Below are 20,443 nucleotides of genomic sequence, written 5' to 3'. Positions count from 1 at the left end.
TGTGCCGCCGAGAATGATTATTTTCATATATATTTGAATATATATATATATATATATATATATATATATATATATATATATATATATATATATAAAATCATCATTCTCGGCAGCACATTGTACTGTATAAGCATGTGCTGCCGATACCAATAATATTATATGTGCACATGGAATGTTCATATTAACGCTCGCTCTGTGTGCATGGAAGTGCGGTCAGCCTGTCTAAACAGGCTAATAAACGACAGCCAATCAGCTTATATGTAGCCAATTGGCGGTTGCTTAATGGTTTTGATCGTGCTGTCTAAATGATACCTTACTCATACAATAGTTTTCAGCCGAATACTTGTGTGGCCATCGGTTATTTTTTCTTCCCCACCCCATACATATCTTTGGTCAAACTGAGCAATCATAAGTGTGCATTCAAGTCTCTCCGCTGAGACTTACCTTCCCTGAGAACAAAGTGATCAGACATTGAATTTCAGCATACCCAATCCTCCTTCCCTCAACATCATCAAAAGGAAGTCAGCCGGTCCTGCTCAAATTGGTGGGCTTTGCTAACTTGGCTGTAATGTCTATGGGCACCATAAGTTTGAGTCTGATTGGCGAGTATACAATAGCTTTATTTTTTGACACTAGTATAATACCGTAGCTCTGCCTCATGATGAGATCCAGAGAATTAACAGACTAGGGGACCCCGCACATGAGAGCCCAGCCAGTCCACAACTATCAACCTCTACAAAAACCGCAAGAACCCAGGCCAAACATATTGGAACAAATGAGCAGCTGCCAGAAAACTCTAGTTCTGCTTATCTCTTGAAGGAACCATAGAACTGGATATAAGAATGTCATCATATGAGGATATCATGTGAAGGTCTTAAAGATATTAGGTTGTTAGCAGCTAAAATGGAATAACTAAGGCCAGACTCAAGGTTATGAAATATTTTTGTCGTCTAGTGGCAGCGAATGTATCAGGCTCTGCTAACTCTTCGAGAAGTGAATGTTGGGAGGATTTCTAACGCATAGCTCTGATAGAAGACTGAGACACTATTTAGGTATTTGTTGTTAATATGCTCCCACTGAGAAAATAAATGTATACCACACAGTATACTTCTTTCTAATGTATTCCTCTACAAAGAATAACAATCTACAATGCAATTCTATACCACAAAAAAGGGTATGCTAATGAATATCAGATCAGAAGAAAAGGAGTAGCCAGATCCGTTCAGTAGTCGGTAGTTCTCCGGAGATTGGTTCGATGCCACTGTTCAGGCGGAAAGACAAGTAAACAAAGTAGGGATAGATCCAGCGGCACTGATAAAAATTTCTGAAGTTTTGTTCGATCATATTACAAATTCTAGAAACCATCCGATACAGTGCAAAAGTGAAACACTTCTGACGCGTTTCTGGCCATGTCAAAGGGTGGAACAGGCACCAAAAACGTGTCGGTGATGTTTCGATTTTGGACTGTAATACATATATCGAATCAGGACCTATACACGGTTTGAGTCAGAATCTTTTGTGGTGAATACCCTGAACATAATTTCATTGCAGCCTGAATTTTACACAACTAAATAAGAATGTCGCATTCACTGACACTGGATATTTGGCATGTATTATACAGTATAGGGTGTGGTACATCACTTGCAAAGGTGCCATCAATAGTCAATCATTTTTACATATATAATAATAATAAAAAAAAATACAATAACTTAGCGATTTTCCACAAGAAAAAAAAAAGTTAACCCCTTAACACCTAAAGGGTACTTACAAATGAGTGCTGCAGTGTTAGTTGTATTCATTACACTATTCGTAACGACGGGTGCTAGAAGGCAATCTGTTTGCAAGTCCAATGAGTAATCCATAAAACATTCTTCTAGAAATACTATATTCTGGATAGACTAGTATCAAGCAGATCAATGAATACACAAAGCATCTGAAAGTCTGTTTGCAGCAGTGAACATAAGCAATACGTCATTCAGACATTAGTAGCAGATCACAGAGCTTAAAGCACTGGGATTAATTCAGTCACTGACCAATCTGAATGACAGCAGATATCACAAAAATGGATATTTGCATCCGTGTGCAATGCTTTACGCTATGGCCAATCAATGGCAAAGGTTATACTTAAAGGGGTTTTCATTTACAATATTTGCAATCTCACTTTATAGACAATGGTTTGCTGGTTCTACCAGCAGATACGAGTCCTGGCCTGCTCCACAGTCAGAGGTAAACTATAGTCTCTTCCACTAGTCCATTCTCTACGCACGTCGCTGGGTCACCATGGAGTGTTCTTATGGTTTCTGAGGTCTGGGAGGTTTGATGGGTCCCTGTGGTTATATTATGTCCTGTTGACGCCAGCAGAGTTCCACAGAAAATTACGTGAGCGGCGCTGATATCTGAAACGTAAGAAACACCATTAGAATATAGAATGTTATGCCATATATGATGGAGAATATAAAATAGAGGAATTATCCAGGATAAAAAAAATATATATACTCATGTGCCACTGATGTCCATGGTGTGTATCAGGGTATTGCAGCCTAAAAGGCGATTGAAAACTTTGACAGGGAAAAAAATATATTTTTTTTACAAGTTTCTGCAATTTTATTAGCTAAACTTAAGCCCTAAATTTCAGTCTGCAATCTACATTTCATTATTTTCAGACTCTCCGACCTGCAGTCTGATCCAAGTTTCAGAATTTTTTTCTTGCGGGACTGTCTCTCCCAGTAATATAGGCTGAATGGGAGGTCTGTGTGCATCTAGAACCTAGCTGACTTCACTGGCTCATATATCCTTAACACAGCTTCTATCCTGCACTTATCTGCTCTTCACAGGCTTTCTCTGCATGTTATAAGGCAGGTGGAGTGGAGTAGATTAATCTATAGCTTTGTGAAAAGAAAAGGAGTCAGTATAACCTGTGCTTTAATTATTTAAACCTCGGCTCTTTCTGTTTTTTTTCTTCAGTCCAGTGGGCGGTCCTATCAGTGACAGACAGCTCTCTCTGTATGCACAAGTATACAAAGACAGCTGTCAGTCACTGATAGGACCGCCCACTGGACCAAACAACCCAGAAAGAGCAGAGGATTAAATGATTAAAACATAGTTTATACTGAAGCTTTTCTCACAAAACTATATATCAATCTGCTCAGCTCCTCCTGCCCTATAACATGTCGCCTGACGATTGGACTACACTTTTATGGTGACAGGTTCCCTTTAACTTTGCATTTAAGAAGCAAATGAACAACATGTTCTGTTTGAAAGTTTACATAGTTTTTAACTTTATTCACATGAATACAGCTGAGCAGCGATACAAGCACAATACGCTCCTGTAATCCTGGACAATCCCATAATGTAGAACAATATATAATAAAGTAACATGTTATAGAGACGTTACATAGGTTCAAAAAGAGACATAGGTCCATCAAGTTCAACCTTTCTCAACCAATTATACATTTTGTCACTACGTTAACTATAACCCAAAATATTATTTGACACAGTCCTTGTATAAAAGCTATTATAGTGTCTGCCATTACTATCTCTTGTGGTTGGCATTCCACAGTCTGACTGCTCTGACTGTAAAGAACCCTTTCCTGTTCATTAACCCGTAATGAGTGCCCCCTGTTCCTTAGTATGGTCTTTGGAAGGAATAAGTAAGTCCTTTGTACTGTCCACACATATATTTATACATGTAAATGAGATCTCCTCTGAGACGTCCCTTTTCTAAACTAAACAAGCCCAACTTTTTCCACCTCTCATCATATGAGAGGCCTTCCATCCCTTGTAATAATCTAGTTGCCGCCTTTGAACTGACTAACTTCTAAATATCCTTGTTAAAATGTGGAGCCCAAAACTGGATCCCATATTCTAGATGTGGCTTCACAAGTAACTTATAAAGGGGTAACAATAGGTTGGGATCACGGTATTTTATCTTTTTACACACCGTAAAATCTTGTTTGCTTTTGCAGCTGCTGCTTGACATTGAGTACTGCTGCTCAGCTTACTTGTAACCAGAATACCCAAGTCCTTCTGTTCTGTAGTCCCGAGTATACTCCCATCTATACGTTCCCGAAAATAATTTCAGTGAGGACCTTTTGTTCTCAATTACGCTACAGCCGTATTCACAAATAGTTATCTTTTGGCTATAATTTTTAGAGTTGGGTATGAGAGCACACATGTGCAATTGTTCCTTCATGAAAAGCATGGGGGTGGAATAAATAGGCATATCTCGTTGATTTTTAAAGATTTTCCAGTACCTTGGTAAATATGAGCACATCATGTGCAGATATAAAGCAATAACCGCTTTATACTGTAACACTTTACTCTGGACGTGAATTATCGGCAGCAGAGGAAACGCAGGAACACAGTGCAGATGTTCACTCCAAATCCACGTGTGGATGGAGAGAACGCAAAGAGATATCATCTGCAAAGTTATAGCAGTCTGTATTAATAAACGCTGGCTACTGCCATCATTTCTGAATGACTAATATATGGGCAACTGTACTGCTTGATTAGAAAAAAAGGTAATTTATTAAAGCGATTGCCTCCTCTTGATAAATGATAACCTTTTTCACATTTCTTATTAGGGCATATCTAGATCATAGAGGTGGGAAACCTAAAAAACAGCATCTCTCTTTGTTGGTCCGGCCTGTTCATATATGTAAGGATGCTGAAAAATCTTAACACATTAATAAGACTTTTTGCTTTGATTACAGAGATATTTGCCTTTTCCTGTTCTGATAACCATTTCTGCAAAAGTGACATGATGTTCACTACTCCGACGCTGCAGCTCTCGTCCTCTCTCAACACTAATAACAGCAGGCAACAAAAGGGAGGAGCTGTTACCGTGATCAAGTGAGACACATCAAGGCTCACCAGATAATGCTAAAGAATCCTTCTCTATAGGCTTTTGCTTTTTTTTCCCCTGTTCTTTTGATTCCACAGTGTCATACAGGGTAAAAGTAAATGCAACCAGAGAACAATTTCGGTTAAAGCCCTCTTAGTATAAAGGGAAATAGCATAGTTGGAGCAGTAAAATTTAGAGGCTTCATACCCAGTATGAAGACAAAAGAAAGTTTTCATCAGCATAGGCAGTTACAAGTAAATGTAGTGAAAGCTTCCCTTTAAGCTTTACTATAAGCCTCTAAAAGAAGATTTTGTCTATCTTCTCTTATTTTCCAGTCTGTACTGAGTGTGCACTAGAGAAGAAGCTGTGGAGGCAAACTGCGGCTTGTATGCAGTATGTACAGTAATGATGTATTCAAGAAGACAGAATCCACAGCAGAAAATACCTCTATAAATATTATATAAAGAAAACGGTGCACAATGGAAATTAGGAGGATGCAAATGGTTATTAAAACATGACCGTGGCAGGTTCTCTTTACATGCACCACATTCGTGGCATCAAGGCTTCCTATTGTGTTCTCTTTTACCGTTATTCCAGGCTTCTTTATTGCTGTGCCGGGAGGAATTTTCAAGCTTCTGCTGTCGGGAAATTAAGGAGCTCCAAGGTTCACTGGAGATGTCCACAGGTCTGTCCTCAGAAGTGTTTGCTAAGTCCAAGGTGTTCTCCACCTGGGGATGTGAGCCCGGGAGTGTGGTACTGCTGCGGAGCGACATCTGACCCAGAGCGCCAGTAATGCAGCCGGAGTCTTCATTTTCTAATCTGTCATGCTGGGAGTTTCTTACACCCTGTTATATGAAGCAAAGTACAAGACTGAGTTCAGCGGGATGTTTACGGGAAACAGAAAAATGGACGGACGAGCAAAGCTTTTTCTCACACGTTTTCTCATAACCTCTGTCCTTACTTTATTAAATTTCTAATTGTGTTTTTCCCTGCAATGTGTTAATGTAAAGAAATGACTTTTTCAGGGATCTCTTCACACACGCCTTACCAGAGTCCAAGCATAACCTCCCCACCATGAAATAAAATAATGACACAACCGCGATGCCCTCTGAAGTCCAGGGGTTTGTATTGTCAGACGTCTCACCAGACACTTTACAACAAATGTGCAAATGAGATTTTTCTTTTTTTTTTTTTTAAAAAAAGTAAAATACGGTGCATGGCGCGCTCAGCTATACACTGACTGTTAACAATACGATTATATATACATATATATAGCTCCAGGACCCAGGTCTCATTTATTTATTTTTACTGTGTGTTTAGGAACCAACAAGCAGGCAGTTGCTAACATAACAGCCCGGAAGAGGAAGAGCTTGTTTGCTGACGTGAGCAGCAGGATCCCCACCCGGAGCAGTCTGTGATCGCTCCGAGCTGGCACTGCTTAGAAGAGGCAGATAGCTAGCAACTTCCTACCTGCTAGTCCTTAGGCCCAAAGATAAATTAGTCCCGGCATACCCCTCTAATGAAGGGCTCCCTGCTGTACAATGCACTTAATGAATCGGACGTATCTTATAAATGAGGGGCGCCATCGTGCGCCGCACCTGAAATGCCACTCCAGTCATAGAGTGACTTTTCCCAGCTTTTACACCAGTTTTCTGGCGTAAATGCTTTGATGATTTGGCCACTAAATATATACCACACCATATTCATATTTTATTTATTTTAAATTATGTACATCTTAAAAATAAAATTGTGACTAGCATTTTTTGGGGGGATGGGGCTGTCTTCCAGGAGAAGCTCTTACTACAGTGTAATCTATTTTTCATTGGTTGGTTATTAGGATTTTTTTCACTAAAGAAGCCTACCAGAACTGATGATACCTCAGTTTTAGTGCGTGGGATGAGTACCGGCATGCTGCTCTGACGGGAGTGACTGAGAAGTCTGTGTTTCAGACAGAGCTGCTGCCTCTTATTCTCCACAATCCTCTGGCCTTGGCTCAACCTCTCCACGTCCTGCTGGTATTCCTGAAGCTTATGGCCGAGTTCCTCCCTTTCCTCCTCCAGTACATGCTCCTGATTCTGGCACTCTCGCTGCCTCTCCTGGAGCATGCTCTCCATCTCCTCATATTCCTGTTCCTTCTGGTTACACTCCCGCTCCCAGCGCTGTTTGTCATGATGAAGCTGTTGCTGAAGTTTCTCTAAATTGGCCAGCTCTCCACGGTGTCTTTCTAGATGCCGGTTATGTTCCTGCAGAAGACCCCCACGGAGAGTTAAACCCTTGCTGCCGGGCTCGCCATCCTGGAGTAATGCTTTATGAAGTTCGATCTGGGTATCTTGCAGTGTTACAACAGCCTGACAAAGAAGTAAGAGTCTTAAATGGTCACTGTCCTTTCAACAAACTATATACAATTCAATAGTACAGGCAAATATAAGGACCTTTGTAATATATCTTATCAGAGGATTCTGCTCCTTTCACAACTTATGAGACACTTTTTCCTTTCCCATACACACAGCTTGCTATCCGTTTAAGAAAAAAAATCCATCTTGATCAGAGCAGTGAGCTGTCAGGTTACACCTCTAATAATACTCTGTGGAAAGGGGGAGGAGGAATGAGGAACACTCAGCACAGAGAGATCAGGTAGACACAGATAAAAATGCAGTTTTGAGCAAATGTATTTGACATCAGTGCTGGATTCACAGCCACACAGCTCAGTACTGCTGTATAATGTCATGCCATCTCCTGCCACTGTCTATATGCAACATAGAAAGAAGAGCAGGAATCTTTCTGTGTGCTGAGTATGGGAGACATAATAGTAGCTAGTCTCCACTGGCTAGCTCAGAGAAGTGAAAATCAGAGAACATCTGCAGAAGGAAAAACTGGTGAAAAATTCAGGATACATGTCATATAATGGCCAGAGGTTGTGTTATTCTGCACATACACACACAGGACAGCTTATTCTGAAAAGTTACCTGAAACAACAGGTACATTAAGATTTTTACAAAATTTTGGATATGGTATAAAAGCTATCTCTTGACAGGTTTCTACAAGCTTTACTTTTCTTCAATGTCTATTGTTGTAAATAATTAACAATAATTAGCTCTCCAACATATAACACTTCTAATTCCTCATTGTAATAATTATACTAAGTAAACTACACACCTGTATACTGTACAAGAGCCGGGTCAGGTTTTGAACTGCCTGCAAAACCTAAGGGAAGAGAGATCAAAGAATGATCTTAGCGCATTTCTCAAATATGCGAACATGTAGACAAAATTGCATCTGCGCAAATAGAATTTGCACTTTGTGAAAGGCAGCACATACGATCTCACACAACCAACCTTTGGTTTGTCTGATAACTCCAGTTGAAGCGTTTGTGCCAAGTTTTGAAGTTATCCCCTATCCGACTGCTGAGACACCCAATGGCTCAGAGAATAGGGCATTGAAGAGCAATGGCGTACATGTGCACCTCCGTTCCATTCATTCTCTATGCTGTAAATAGCAGCGTACAGTGCTCAGCTATCTAGGGAAGTCCCACAGGGAATGAATGGAGTGGAGGTGGGCATGCTCAACGTCGGCTCCATTCAGACAAGACTCATCAGTTCACTTCAATACAGCAGAGCTGCAATATCAGACACATTCCAAGGACACGTGTTGTGCTGTTCCTGGGAAAAAAATAGCCAAGATTTTTAATCCTTGACAACCCAATAAAGACTTGAGCCACCCAGTAACAGAAAATCCAATAAAAGATTGCGACTTCAAATGCTATTCCCCAAAGTCCAATAATTGAAGTGACCTGGTCTTGAAATCTTTCAGTCAGAAATCATGCACTTTTGAGCGGAGGACCCGTTAATGAAAAGTGCTGTTCTAAATTTTATATACAGATGTAAATTTGCTGATGCCTTACCTCTGCTTGTTTATAACCTGATGAATTTTCAAATTCAACCTAAAAAAAGATGAAAAAAAACAAACACATTAATAGGTTTTGAAAAGGATTTGTAACGCTGCCGAAAAAGAACTAAATTCTAGAATAATATTATTTTTTTACAGAGCACAGTAAATGCAGATTCATTTTTAATATATAAACTAAGCCTCTACCTGTACCAGGATGCATCCATCTTCACATAGCTGAACAGAAGGTCTTATTCTTACCTGATAAAACTACATTTCCCAGCACCTGCCTTTCCTCAGTGCTGCGGACCCCTCCTCCCTCTCCTGTGTGCTCTCGAGTAGCCCACCTCTCTGAATTATTATTGAGCTAAGCTGTGTGTCAAATGCACCTTACACTTCTGTGGACTCTTTACTTTTGTACAGTACGCTGCCTGAAAGATTTTACTTTCTACAATCTACATTAGTATAGCTGCCTGTCTGGTTCTACATCAGCTGGTTGTAGCGCAGGTCAACTCTCCTGCAATCTTCCACAATGCAGTGCAGAGTTTTGCTTGTTGCCTGCTGACAGATTACTTTTTTGAAACTGCAAATTTTGCTCTGTTCATGCATATAGCAGAAGATAATCCTTTGTCATATGCATCAATAGAGTAGCACTTGCATTTTCACATCACTGAACTTCCAGCAACAGGTAAGAAACACAACAACTAATCTCAAACCCTGTACAAAGAGCCCAATCCTGCAGTATAGCTTTTCTTTCAGCCTCCTCTTGCAGTAAACCTCTAGTCTTAGACACCTGTATACAGAGTGCTCTTTTGGAATACATTTCTCCTGTTAGTCCAACCTGCACAGCGTCGCTTCTTTCAGACCCATCTTGCAGTATATTTCTTATTTCTGTCCCCTCTATATACAGCCCCATCCTGCAATATATATCTTTTCTCAGCCCTGTATACAGCCCATCCTGCAGTACATCGCTCCTCTTAGTTAACAGCAAACAGACACGCCACTGGTTCCTGAAATGGGATCTCGCAATGCAATAAAGGAGGTTGCGACCCTTTCTGTTGTATCACTCCTCAGAGTATAAACTTCACTTTAGGCACAGCACAGCTATGCTGGCAGGATACCAGCTGTAAAAGACGAGACTGCGCAGGATTGACCATGAGTTGGAACTACTCCAAGACAGTTCCAATGGCTACTGGAGGGCATCCTTTGTGGGGTGATATGTGCAAAATAGGGCAGATTCATAAATTATTTATATTAGCACAAATTAATAAATACAAGTGTAGATTTTTATAAGACAACATTATGATTCTGGGAATACCCCTATAATCACTAGGCACAATGTTATAGTAATCTCAGAAAATATGCAATTGAAGAATTAACTTTGTACTGTATATAGCAACATGTGGCAGAAATCTACAAAGTGTTAGAGGGAAAAGGTCTACTTGGGATCATATTGTATAATAGTGAGAAGAGATCTGGTGTTCACCTTTTGAGGATTAGATGCAACTATGTATTGTACAGAGGCCAATCTTGGACAAACTGGTTGAGAAGAATATGTTATTCACAAAGTCCACTCAATCCTCTATTATCTGATCAGGTTGCCAAAGGGAAACATTTCTCAGCTCAGGGGCCATTGAGGAGCAATTTCCACATGTCATGTTTAGCACTCGTCTCCCTTGTGTTTGAGGAGCTCAATGCTGGAAACCAGACCATTACACTCTCATGGGTCAAATATACACAATTAGGCACTTTTATTAGATCTCAGGGCAACAGTGCCCTTTCCAATCTTCTCTTTCCCACTTTGAGAGACTTCTATACTCGGAATCCTAGCCCGTATGAATGATCTTCCTTTTTTTTAGCCTACTGGTAATGGAAACTAAAAGAAAAGACTTTATACGAGTTTGGGAGAAAGGAATTGGGATTAAGATCTCCTCCACTGACAGGAAAGAAAATATAAAGATAACAGAGTGGTACAGGATCCACACAATATATCCATTGGTTATGGAAACCTGCTGGCGAGCCAAAATCAAGAGAGGAATGATGCTCCATGTTTGATGGGGATGAAATAGGCCTAAATCCTTCTGGGATGGATTCTTCTCTGTGGATCACCGTATAGCAGGGCACAGAGTTGGTAATACGGCACAAATAGCCTTGTTCTCTATACTTTGTGGTTCTACTGGATCTGAAAAAGAAGCCTTTTGTGCTTTAGCATAACTGCAGGAGGCTCTGATACCGCACCACTGCCATCCTACACACATGCCCACTGAAGCATGGAAGAATCAGTGGAAAGTTCTGCTCCAACATTCTCTCAGCTGACGGTGGATTCACATATGTGAATGAGAAGGGGTAGGAAAACCATACTTTCTTTCTTTGATCTGCTTACTAATTACTTTCCTCTGCTATGCTTTCTCTTTTCGTTCCTGATTTCGTCAGTCTTGATGTGACCATCCACCTGGATATACCTTTCTTATGAGAGATGGTGTATTTATTGCTCAGGTGTACAAGGGAACGACTACATTGATGTTCGCACATGAAGAAGATACTGAAGTAACTGAATACCCATCTTCTTATTTAAACTGTGAAGGGTCCTAGATTTTGGGATGGGGCAGGCTTGGGTTTAGGGTGTACTCCATAATATTAGATTTGTTTCTCAGGTCCTGTTTGAAACGTTTTCTTGTATTTATAAAATATTAATAAAATGTGATTTATTAGAAACATGCTAAGAGGGTTCAATCAATATTCCCCCTGGCAATGGATGGAACAGACACACTGAGGTACAGATTACGAACACACAGACCTGGGAGTTTGGTTGCGATGGGTAAGTGTCCACAGAAAATACTGGCTTCAGAAAGCTAAATATATGAACAGATTCCAGAAAAAAAAGTTACAAAAATGCTGCTCCAGGCAATACCATAACATGATTGGTGCTGGGTAATTGAAAGCTTATAGACAGCGATTTAGTGCGATTAGAAAATATAAAGTTGTGGTATAGCCCCACCTAGTGGTTATAATTAGTTTAGCACCAAGTAAAGCACAACTTAAAAGGGTATTCCAATCTCCAAGACCCGATCAAAATATGTAGTAGGTGTAATAAAATTATTAGCAAATACCTTCAATTAAAAATTTAATACAGTTTTCCTGATTAGCTATGTCGCTTATCCCATGTGCAGGGCATTGCAGTAGCTTAGGTATCCATGGTTACGACCACTAACAACTAACTGTCACTATATGAGTGGTAACCATGGATACCTAAGCTTCAGCAATGCCCTGCACATGGGGTAAGTGACATAGCGAATCAGGAGAACTATACTATGTTTCTAATTGGAGGTACTTGCTAATATTATTATTATTACACCTACACATTGGGATAGGATCTTGGAGATGGGAACACCCCTTTGGCCTTTAAAAGGGGTTGTCCAGTACGGAAGACTCAAGTGGTTATAACAGATCAAAACATGTTTTGCTAGAAGGAACTTTTCAGCACGACCCAGCACCAGAAATTCTGTTTATATTGTCACACTGCTCTCATATTGCTGTCCGCTTCTGTTCCTCCCTGATAGTCTCTGTTTTAATTCATATGCAACTAAGGCTTAATGGAAATCTGTCACCAGGTTTTTGCCACAATATTAAAACAGCATAATGTACAGACAGAGACCCTAACTCCAGCAATAGTTCACTTACTGGCCTGCTTGCTGTAGCTTTGATTAAAAAAAATCAATGTTTTATCAGCAGGAGATAAAATCACTAGAAGACAAGTGTAGTAAACCTGCTGCCATAAGCGCTGTATAACCCTGCCCCAATGATTGATTGGCAGCTTTCTGCCTATGCACAGTGTACACAAAAAAGATGCCAATAAGCCGTGTGAGTGGGGTTATATACAGCTCAGCATTCAGAGAACTGATAGATCTGCAGCAGATAAAACAGGGATTTAAAAAAAATGCAGCAAAAAAGCCCAGTAAGCGACACATCACTGGAAGCAAGGTCTCGGCCCCTACATTATGCTGCTCTCAGATGAGGCAGCAAAAACCTGGTGACAGATTCCCTTTAACTACTCTGGGAGTGTCAAAGCACTTCCCATGACTCTGCCTCCATGGCTCCATTATACATCCACATTCACACTCACCTTTCCCTGCTTGACTGACAGCTCAATGACTATGTAGTCAAGCCAGAGAGCTGTCAGTCAAGCAGAAGAAGGTGGGAGATGGGTGTGAATTAACGGTGGGGAGGCAGCAGCTTGGTAAGTGCCTGGATCACTCCTACAGCACTTCAGCCTCATTTGCATGTGAATCAAAACCAGCGATTTTTCAGTTAGGGAGGAACAGATTGCCGAAGTAAAAGTGTAGATGACATCTTCTAGAGAGAAACAAGACCCTACAAATGGCTTGGAGGAGGTGGAGGGAGTGGATCGTTTTGACAAATTCCCCTTAAGATAGACGTTAAGGTTTTTTTAACACGTACAGTTAATTTTTTGTTGTTTCTTAATAGTTTGTGATTTAAAACAAAAATACACAAAACCTTGTATGGAGATAAATGTTAGAATCATCTTGTTACCTTCTCTTCATTAAAAGGCATGTCTGTATCACTGGTTACTTGAGTGGGACCAAGTTCTGTATTAAACGAGTCCTCCTCTCTTCCATCAGGAGATAGGGCTGTACAAAAAAAGGAAAAACTTGAGGATTCTATGAACAATTACTTAGAGGAATTGTCCAGTATGGTCCATGTGACTGCAGACTTATGAATCCTCACGCACTGCACACTGAGGATTCTCCAGTGCCGGTATTGGCAGTAATGTGACAGCAATATGAATACTACTGGCCACATTCAGACTAGACTGTTTCTGGACTTGCTCAATACACTTGACCCATCTAGTTGGATTGTGGCCGGGGGTATGTAATGTGCGCAATGTGAGAATTCACAAGTCTACAGTCACAGAGTGACTGCAGACTTGTAGTTTAGGACCGGACAACCCCTTTAATGCAGTTATTACTCATATAAGGCACCTGACAGGTCTAACAATCAGTGTCCATGGTAGCAGGCGTGACCGTGTTATGCCACAGAACATATACTTGGAAGTAAAAAAGTTTGACAGATCGCGAAAAGCATTCATTTATCAATACACATTGCACTTTTACCACATGCTCCTTTTGTGCTAAACAATATTTTCTATTTTAATCCTGTCTGAGGTTTTGCAGTCACATCTACTCACAGGCATATTGGAGCTCATGACTTTCCTCCAATGGCTCACTATTGGACCAGCCAACGATTCGGCCTGATGTCTCGCCATCCTCTGGTGACCATGCAGTATTCTCCATTTCTGTTAATGTAGAGTAGAGGCTTTCAGCTAAAAAAAAAAGAAAGAAATTAAATCAGTAAATTACTAATGCATGCATCTAAATTATTAAAAGACGAAATCTTCCACAAAGCTCACCTTCTTTCAATGCAGCCGCCAGCAATGCTGCAGCCTGCGGCGTGTCTCCAGAATCTGCCTTAACTAAGAGATGTGGCTCCAGGTGCAGATCGTTCCCTCCGCACATCGCAGCAAGTTCTGCAAATATCTGCAACTTATCTTCCAAGCAATTGAATATCTGCTGGTCATGACAACCCAGGATTTCTGCAGAAAGAAAAATAATTAAAGTACTGATATTGTTCGGCATATTGAAGATAGGTCGTTTTCATTCCATTAATGAGCACCAATCTAAATGGACCTATAGACCATCCATGGTGTCCACAAGGGGCCGGCATCAAGGTTTCCTTTATGAATGGAAGCAATAATGCAAGCCAGACCATAGCCAAGGACGGACAGGTTCGCTGTAACACACCTTGATATTTTTTGGCCTTTGCTGCTCGGGCTTCTGCCGCCCGTTTTTCTTCATCAGATTCACAGGGTTTTCCCTCTTCTTCTTCAGGGCAACTAAGGATCAGTAAAGGGCAAAACAAGTGTAAGACTTTCATAGTATTACTGCTCTGTATTAGGGCGATACCAAACCAGCAAAACTAGATGAGACAGACACAAATGGATATAAAGCAGCCACAGTAATGGTCACCTCTGCACGGCGTCCTGTATCTGCCTCATCCAGGTATTGCGCTCGTCCTTGGAGCCGGTATGAATTTCATACATTTCTGGGCCGGCAGATGAGGCGCTTATTAAGAACATTCCTCGTTCCTCATTAGCAACTTCTCTCACAATCAACTTTTGGAGAGAAATAATGGGTGGCTTCTGGTCCTGTAGTCAAACACATTTAGCAAACATTTAATAAATGATCAATTATTATCAAATATTTCCAACTTAGCAAAATGACAGCTGCAGGTTCATGCACGTGTCCTATTGTACAAGGCACCTGCGCAAGACCTGTCGACAGGCAGAAAGACGCCATGTCAGCAAGACGAGCTGGTTAGCCGCTTTAGAAGGACGCTCGGATAGAGACTTGAGAGGCCAGCGGACTGCGCCATAACAAGTCTGAACAGCAATATCTACCCATGGATACAAACTGATTCCGCAGCACGTCTTCAATACAGTTTTGCTTGACCTAATCCAGTTAAGTTGTCGAAAACTTTCCTGTTAAGCATTTCAGTATGTAGCTGAAAGCGGTAATGTTTATATTGATCACAAGCTTTAATAAAGATTAATGAAGAATTAAGAAGAAGCATTAACCCTGCCAAATCTCCTTATGCTACCCATGCCGAAATCAGCTATACAAAGAATTTTCAATCAACGAAGCATGGCCGTGATAGACACCAGGATGCCATGAAAGACACTTCACAACTACAGCAGCGCACAGGTGACCCCGGGTTATTCATTCACTTTTAGCATGCACTCGTTTATTACGTCTTTTCTTTCCGCACAGTACAGTGAACACCTGCACGCTTAGAACATGATCAACAAAGGAGAACGGATTCTACTATGCTGTTCTATGCCACAAAAAAGCCATACTGCCCGAGGCTGTCGGCTAGCTGGAGCCCTATGGATATAATTGGCATACAAGCCAAGTGTTTGCCACCGTATATTACAAAAGTCTAATTAAAAGGGATAGTCTTACTGCTGAGAATTCACAATCAACTTATGGCTGTAATCAGCTAATTATTGTGAAAGCAGTCTACCAAAAACAATGTGTGAGATGGATAAGACCTATATAACATTACATGAGAATACAAAACTTATGTGCAAAATGGCCCTATGTGAACAGAGCACATTACAGTATAAGGCATATATTGTGTTTGAAAGGGAAAAAAAAAAAAAGACACAAACTCCATTAACTTGTGAACATCAGAATAACTGTACAAGCGATGAAACAGGAGCCAAAATAATTTTTTTTTGGCTGCACGTCTAGGGCTGGTACGATGTTTCCAGCTGGCACTACATTTACTTGCCGCTGATCGCTTCATTGCCCCAACTTATTAACAGATTAATGAAATCCACATTGGATACAAACTCACCACTGCAGCAAATACGTATTTCTGATCCTTTTCTTGGAGAAAGAGTAGCACATCGGATAAGAGTAGAGCTTGAATGTCTGAAAGGAAGGGAACAATGGTAAATACTATGGAAATTGTGGAAACAAAAAAGACTACTAAAACAGAAAAATTCACCCACAAATAAGTGCAAACATGGATACTGCACATATAAACCCTTCAGCCAAAGCAGCCATGCTATTAAGATAGCTGGCACACAGTCCTGCAGGCTCATTACATTGCTACATGGGCCAGAAATATTCTTCACAGTTCAAGGATTTCAGCTCCAGAGGATTCTTGGAATAAAATCCCATAGTATATTTAACATGTCTATATTCCTATCTGGATATAGTTTTAATTGTTTAGGTTATAACGTGAGCAATCTTTCTCGCTCTATAGAGTAGTGATTGCTCACATTTTCATTCCCATTCATTGCCCAGTGTAATTCTGTCTGGCAAACATTGTGTTTGTGGTTTGATTGCATCTTTCATGTAGGCATAAAGATCATCTTTGGTCAGAAGCACATCCAACGATGTAAAATGGGGACAACAATCCTGATCCCTGGTGCATGACAGCAAATGAGAACTGATTGTTGCTATGTCGTCAAGCAGAATGCGAGCAGCATGTCTGCCCATGTAAGAGCACCCATACTCCACATTAAATCTCCATTCGCATAAGTGCTGTATTGTAAGTGGTGAATAGGAGGTCTACGTGGCACAACGTTGATGTCTGCAATTGTGGGCTTTGTATATTATGACATTTATTCATACTCCATTATGATACACCTGTATATTCACTAAAGTGGCATTATACACTACTCATAAAAAGTTAGGGATATTTGGCTTTCGGGAAAAATTTACGGCAAACGTAAAAAGTTCACGCTACAGTGATATTTTATCATGACAGTCAGGCATTTAAGTAGAAGCATACAATGGTGATTTTCTCATCTCTAACAATTTATTGAAACAAAAGCCAAGAACAGTGGTGGGTATACCCCAATAAAAAATGTCAGTGTCTCCATAACTTGTCATATGGCCTTGAGCATCAATTACAGTTCGACAACGACGTCTCATGCTGTTCACAAGTCGAGTTATTGTCTGCTGAGGCATGGCATCCCACTCTTCTTGAAGGGCGGCCCGCATGTCATTGAAGTTCTGGGGTACAGTGTTACGAGCCTCTACACAGTGACTCACCTGATCCCATAGGTTTTCTATGGGATTCAGGTATGGGAAAAGTACAGGCCACTGTATTTGAGGTACCCCAGTCTCCAGCAGCCGTTCCCTAATGATGAGACCTCGATGAGTTGGAGAACTGTTATCCATGTACGTTATTCGTGCAGAGGCACAATGACTGGATTAATGATATTATACAAGTAGTAGGGGCTTGTCACTCTACCATTCATAAAGTGTAGGGCAGTTCTGTAGTGACGAAACACACCTGCCCATACTGTAAGGGTATGTGCACACGATCAGTGTTCGCTGCAGATTGGACGCAGAGCAAGTGCACTGCATGCAATCCGCAGAGGCCAGATGTTACGGCATAGTGGATGGGATATATACAAATCCCAGGCCCACTATGCGTCTGTGGCACACCCGCGGAAACAGACATGCAGTGCGTCTTTCTAGACCGCACCATGTCTATTTCTCCTGGGGGTCCGCGTGCGGGCTTTACCCATAGACCTAATCTCTATGGGGAAAGCCCGCCTGTGAGAAAAAAAAAAAAAAGAGGGCGGCGCTCATTTGCATAATGAGCGGAAGCCGGAGGCGGCTTCTCCGCAGCCTCGGGGCCGCAGCCGGCTCCGCATGGTCTGCACATACCATAACACCACCACCACCAACCAAAGGCTTGACTGGTGCCAATAGGGGCTGATGCATAGTGCTCTTCTTGACGTCTCCAACATCGTTGGCAGCTATAGTTTCTGCTCAGCATGAATCTATTTTCATCAGTGAACAGCCCTGAGGCCCACCGGTCTCTCGTCCCATGTAGATGCTCCCTGGCCCATGCAAGACAATGATGCTTTTGCCTGGTGGTGTGGTCAGGTACCCTTGCAAGTCATGTAGCACACAGACCATGATGATGTAAATAGTTTTGTATGGTCTGACATGACACTTGGGTGCTTCTCACCTTGCTTAAATGTGCCTGGAGTTGTGTGGCAATCAACATCTGTTTCCGAAAGGCACTGTTCACAGTGAAGTGGTCATCAGTGTGGGATGTGGCCAAAGTACGTCCACTTCTCGGCCTTTCTGTGACTGTTCTAGTCTCTCTGTATTTCTTTTGCAACCTGCTGATGACTCTGTGACACTCCAAGCTCAGTGGCCACCTCCGTCTGAGAACATCCTGCTTGAAGCCTCACAAGTACTGGTGATCAATTGTTAGTTGTCGTCTTGGTCTCATGATGTCAAAATGTGAACAGCATGATGTGGAGGAGTGTTTAATACCAAGTCTAACTGAACCCCAAAATGTATTGGCCGATTCATGGATCAAATATCTGTAGTGAATTTTGCCAATAAGCTCCTTGTTAGAGAACAGAAAGTTGTGCAAAAAGTACTGAAACATTGAAGAGTTGGACATGTGTAATCAAAAGTTTAGAGACGGTCACATTAAGTTCACCTGAAAAGATTACAGTGCATTTCAGGATCATCCTGAAATTTTGCTCGAAAGCCAAATATCCCAAACTTTTTGTTAGTAGTGTATGTATATTTCTCATAAAAATGACAATTTTTGAGCATCTATTCTTAGAATGCTGCCATTCTCTTGTTATTCCTCTTGAAAATGTATGAATTACTCAAAAACCGGGTGTGTCTATAACTCTTACCAAAGAGGTGGCTCCATAATACCCTATGAACATAGTAACACCCAGCCATTAAAGGAATGGCTGCTAACAATGGGAAAATCCCTGGGTTTGCCTGTACCTTTAAATCTCCCAGTGGCAGTTTTCCATAGGAGGACACCATCGTGTAGCAGCACCCGCTCTTTGATTCTCAGATCCTGCTTTGTAAAGACATGGCCATTCTTCATTTTCGTGAAGGTCTTATTTTCGATCTTATTTAGAAACTCTTCCAGCTTTTGTTTTCTTTCAAATTCGCTGACTCTTAAATCCACGGCGGTGACCATGTCCTTAATTAAGCTGAGGGCTCGGCAGAGGTCCTTATGTTCCTCTGTGCCATCTGAAGAGAACACGAAAGAGCACAAATTACATGAAGTGTTGGATGAATTACATGAAGAGCGCCACCTACAGCACGCTAAAATGAGGAAAAATGTGTTAAAGAACTCCTGCATACCGTCATGTCAGAGGGAAGTGTGAGCGCTGCAGCCAATCAGCAGCCCCTGATGAGCTGCAGAGGTCATATCACATAACAATGTAAAGGCAAGCAATCACACCAACATCACTGAAACGCCGCCGGTCTGATTAGGAGAGGATATGCGCTTTGCTACTTCACAAACAGGTGTGTATGTGTATATATATGTGTATATTTAACATTTACATTGTACAATCAATCACCGTAAACATAAAGCTTAGGGAACACGGGAATAGATAATTGACATTTTTGTGTTCCCTGTAAGTGGCGCTGTAACGTCCATATTACTGACCAGGAGTATATCGCAGTATTCTCTCCACTAATACTGGATACTTGGTGATGCGCTGTGTTACTAGCAGGATGCATTCTGGGATTCCCCGACGACGAGCCTGAAGGTTACTGTTTGTCACCTATAAATACAATCAAATTTAATGAGTAACTAAACTTTCACTTTTTTTTTCTATAATTTTGTCCAGCAAGAAAAGTTATGAAATTTTGCAAATAACTATTAGTCAATTTGTCTTTATTTCTATAAAAAAATGCATGTAACTGACTTCAAAACCTCTGCTTTTCCCAGTCTATTTCCTGCGTTCAGCTTCATTGATACCAGGACATACTCATTTGGAGTACAGATGATGGCAGTGATGGGTCAGCACCTGTCTCCACCTCTGAGTGTTGGGCTTATCAGAACAATGTCCTGCAGCAGCTTCGTGTTAGTGACACACAGGTACTGAGCTGACCCATCACTGTCATCATCTGTACTCCAAATGAGTACGTTCTAATATTAATGCAGCTGAAGGCAAGAAATGGACTGGGGAAAAGCAGGGTGTGGAAGCCACTTAAATGATTTTTTTTTTTTTTTTTTTTTTTACAGGAATTACGACAAATACCTTAATAATGTGATTTGCAAAGCTTCATAGCTTTCAATGCTAAACACAATTATAGCAATTAAAAATTTTTTTGTTAC

At 41.0% G+C, this 20,443-nt stretch overlaps 1 protein-coding gene across 5 annotated transcripts in view; it reads right to left on the bottom strand.

The window, feature by feature from the left end:
* Window positions 1-750: 750 nt before the first annotated feature.
* The window catches only part of ARHGEF28 (Rho guanine nucleotide exchange factor 28), a 254,074-nt gene continuing 234,381 nt past the window's right edge, over window positions 751-20,443 (bottom strand). For all 5 annotated transcript variants that reach the window (XM_073679786.1, XM_073679797.1, XM_073679814.1 and 2 more), the window contains 13 exons: window positions 19,769-19,886; window positions 19,090-19,344; window positions 16,163-16,239; window positions 14,773-14,951; window positions 14,548-14,639; window positions 14,157-14,339; window positions 13,935-14,069; window positions 13,280-13,377; window positions 8,745-8,783; window positions 8,000-8,047; window positions 6,721-7,191; window positions 5,430-5,688; window positions 751-2,396 (listed from right to left, as the gene is read on the bottom strand). In XM_073679786.1, the coding sequence (XP_073535887.1) occupies window positions 2,221-2,396; window positions 5,430-5,688; window positions 6,721-7,191; window positions 8,000-8,047; window positions 8,745-8,783; window positions 13,280-13,377; window positions 13,935-14,069; window positions 14,157-14,339; window positions 14,548-14,639; window positions 14,773-14,951; window positions 16,163-16,239; window positions 19,090-19,344; window positions 19,769-19,886 (2,130 nt within the window). In that variant the 3' untranslated portion in view covers window positions 751-2,220. The remainder of the gene's footprint in view (window positions 2,397-5,429; window positions 5,689-6,720; window positions 7,192-7,999; window positions 8,048-8,744; window positions 8,784-13,279; window positions 13,378-13,934; window positions 14,070-14,156; window positions 14,340-14,547; window positions 14,640-14,772; window positions 14,952-16,162; window positions 16,240-19,089; window positions 19,345-19,768; window positions 19,887-20,443) is intronic.

The sequence above is a fragment of the Phyllobates terribilis genome, unplaced genomic scaffold (assembly GCF_046119375.1).
Source record: "Phyllobates terribilis strain yellow unplaced genomic scaffold, ASM4611937v1 Scaffold_1__5_contigs__length_1240528914, whole genome shotgun sequence".
Taxonomy (NCBI): domain Eukaryota; kingdom Metazoa; phylum Chordata; class Amphibia; order Anura; family Dendrobatidae; genus Phyllobates; species Phyllobates terribilis.
This window is presented reverse-complemented; position numbering and strand designations above follow the sequence as displayed.